This window comes from Sphaeroforma arctica (assembly GCF_001186125.1).
Source record: "Sphaeroforma arctica JP610 unplaced genomic scaffold supercont1.563, whole genome shotgun sequence".
In the NCBI taxonomy this organism is placed as follows: Eukaryota; class Ichthyosporea; order Ichthyophonida; genus Sphaeroforma; species Sphaeroforma arctica.
The window spans coordinates 2,947-5,507 of record NW_014039995.1 but is presented as its reverse complement, the minus strand read 5'-3'; the positions used below and the strand labels follow the sequence as shown (position 1 = coordinate 5,507).

Sequence of the window (2,561 nt, the reverse complement as noted above, 5' to 3'; positions counted from 1 at the left end):
GTCTATATATATACTCATATATACTCTCTCACACACACAAAGACACACACACACACACACTCACACAGACACAGACACCCCCCCCCCCCAAACACACAGACACACAATACATACAAACACACACACACACATATATATAAATATATATATACAACAGACGTACATATATATATCTATATATATATATATATATATATACTATATATATATATATACTATATATATATATATATATATATATATATAAATATATATATACAACAGACGTACATATATATATCTATATATATACATATATATATATATATCGTATTGTACCAGCAGATAGATTCGGATGTTTTATTTGTGTAGTGTACGCTTAAACATACAGTGTTAATTCAAAATCTGCCTTGTAGGTATGATTTTGTGCAAGATTCTGTGTACACACATAAATAGACTTGTATACCTACGACGAGCCGTATGTCCATTTTCACCTTTTCATACTTTGATTATCCTACAATACTTCGTATTGAACGAGTGTGCCCTCGTTATTCTGTCTAATCGATTGGTAATCTCATGACTCAGTTACATTTAATTGACCATTTTCAATGGAAGTCGCTGGGAAGTGCCATTATCTGCCCAAAGGTATCTGTGAGATCGCAGGTCATATAAAAATCACGGTAATTTATTGCCCACCCCAAATTACAAACCGTATAGGGTGCTCTATTCGGTGACCAAATTTATTTTGCCCGTTAGCTCATCTGTGTGGCCGTTTTTGTTGTACCCAAAACTCAACATCATCGAATGCAACCCGATTTCAGGTTAAGATTAAGATCCACTGGACTAAGCTGTCGTCCAAGCCCATCTCCATAGTTCTGGATGGAGTGACGGTACAGATTGAGTTGTCCAACGACACATCCCGCGTGCACCAGCAGAAAGCGGTAGGTTGTATACTTCTGTATGCGTACTCAAAAGACAACTAGAATCACAGTGTCTGCTCTGTCCCTATTTATATATACTTGTCGAAAGCGTATAGCCTTCACTGTATGTATAAATATAGTGGTATACAATTGTATTTTAAATACTCTGTTACATACACTTCGCTTTGTCATTCTTCTCCATTGTGCCGAAGGTGGGTAACGAGTTTTCAGAATCCAGCACAAGATATAGTACTTTCACACGGGCTTAACAATCACAGTACATAAACAGTGAAATGTCAGAGGCTTTATTGCAGATTCACCCACTTGTGTGATGGGTAAATACATCCTGGGAGGGTTGTTGACGGGGTATAGAGAGTGTGTATACATAAATTATAGAGTATGTGTATGTATATAGGTAGTTTTATGTTGTTTTGGTCTCAATTGTGCGAGTTTAGATTCAAATCCACCCTCAAGAGGTCGTTCCCCAGTTCTGGGGGGTAGATATAGGGACCGCCTTTACCTTCGATAGTGACTCCCTTCGGATCTCTTATTTGTCTCGGAGGGATATCTATTGTGGTAACACGTGAGCGTGTAAAGGTGACAGAGTGTGGTTGTGTGCTGATTGTGTGCACACGGTTGCTCTTAAGAGTTGCCTGATTATCTGTTGATTGTTTCTTAATCGCCCTTAGCTTACAATTGTTTGTTAGGTGTGTATAAAGGGGTGTGTGAGAGAGATTTTGTTCACCATTGATTTTGTTTGTCTTGTTGCTTCCGTAATGAGATATAGGCGGCAGAAGCACTGAATGTGCCCACCAAATACGGGATGATTGAGAAAATGGTTGACGGCATTTCCATTCAAGTAAGTGAACAATCCTATCACGGCTGTTCTAATTATAGTCCCGACTCTTATGTACTTTTGATATCGCTTTATTCAAGTAAGTGAGCAATCCTATCACGGCTGTTCTAATATTAGTCCCGACTCATGTGTACTTTTGATATTGCTTTGCGCCATTGGGAATTGCCCTTCATTTAGGTTTAGGCACATGCGATGAGTTGGGGTTCCTTTTGGATGATATTGTACTTCTTGTTGCATTGTTGGCTGCTATTCTCGCATGAGGCTCATTTCGTATCGAGTCGGCTCGTCCGATCTCCGACTGCAAATGGCTTAAAGAATTCCTGCCCTGCCATTTGGCCCAACTTATAACTTCCTTGTATATACCAATCCTCATCATTCCGTTCCATTGTAACTCCCAATGGGCGTTTCACTTACTGTAAATCTCCATATCTATAAGTATCATCCCACTCCGTCCTATCTCCCAATCAGATTCGTTCAATTGTGGTGTTGTGCAAAGCCACACCGCGAATGGAGGACGCACATCACAGGCGCACAGACGCAGACTCAGACATACGGCTGCCTCATCTGCTCATAAACATCTCACGCATTGATCTGCAAAGCGTCAACTCCCGCTGGCAGACCGAGAAACTGGACAAATGCCAGAACACCATCCGAGATGGAAAGCAGGTACTCCCATACTATCGATTATATATATATATATATATATATATATATGTATTATATATATATATATATATATATATATATATATATATATATATATATATACTATATATACTATATATATATATATATATATATATATA

The 2,561-nt window shown here is 38.4% G+C and overlaps 1 protein-coding gene across 1 annotated transcript in view; it reads left to right on the top strand.

Moving 5' to 3' along the window:
* Positions 1 to 2,421, top strand: part of SARC_07252 (hypothetical protein) — a gene marked incomplete at both ends in the record, with an annotated part of 2,821 nt that extends 400 nt beyond the window's left edge. The window contains 3 exons of the mRNA XM_014298812.1: positions 801 to 920; positions 1,687 to 1,758; positions 2,224 to 2,421. Of these exons, the coding sequence (XP_014154287.1) occupies positions 801 to 920; positions 1,687 to 1,758; positions 2,224 to 2,421 (390 nt within the window). The remainder of the gene's footprint in view (positions 1 to 800; positions 921 to 1,686; positions 1,759 to 2,223) is intronic.
* Between the last annotated feature and the right edge of the window lie 140 nt (positions 2,422 to 2,561).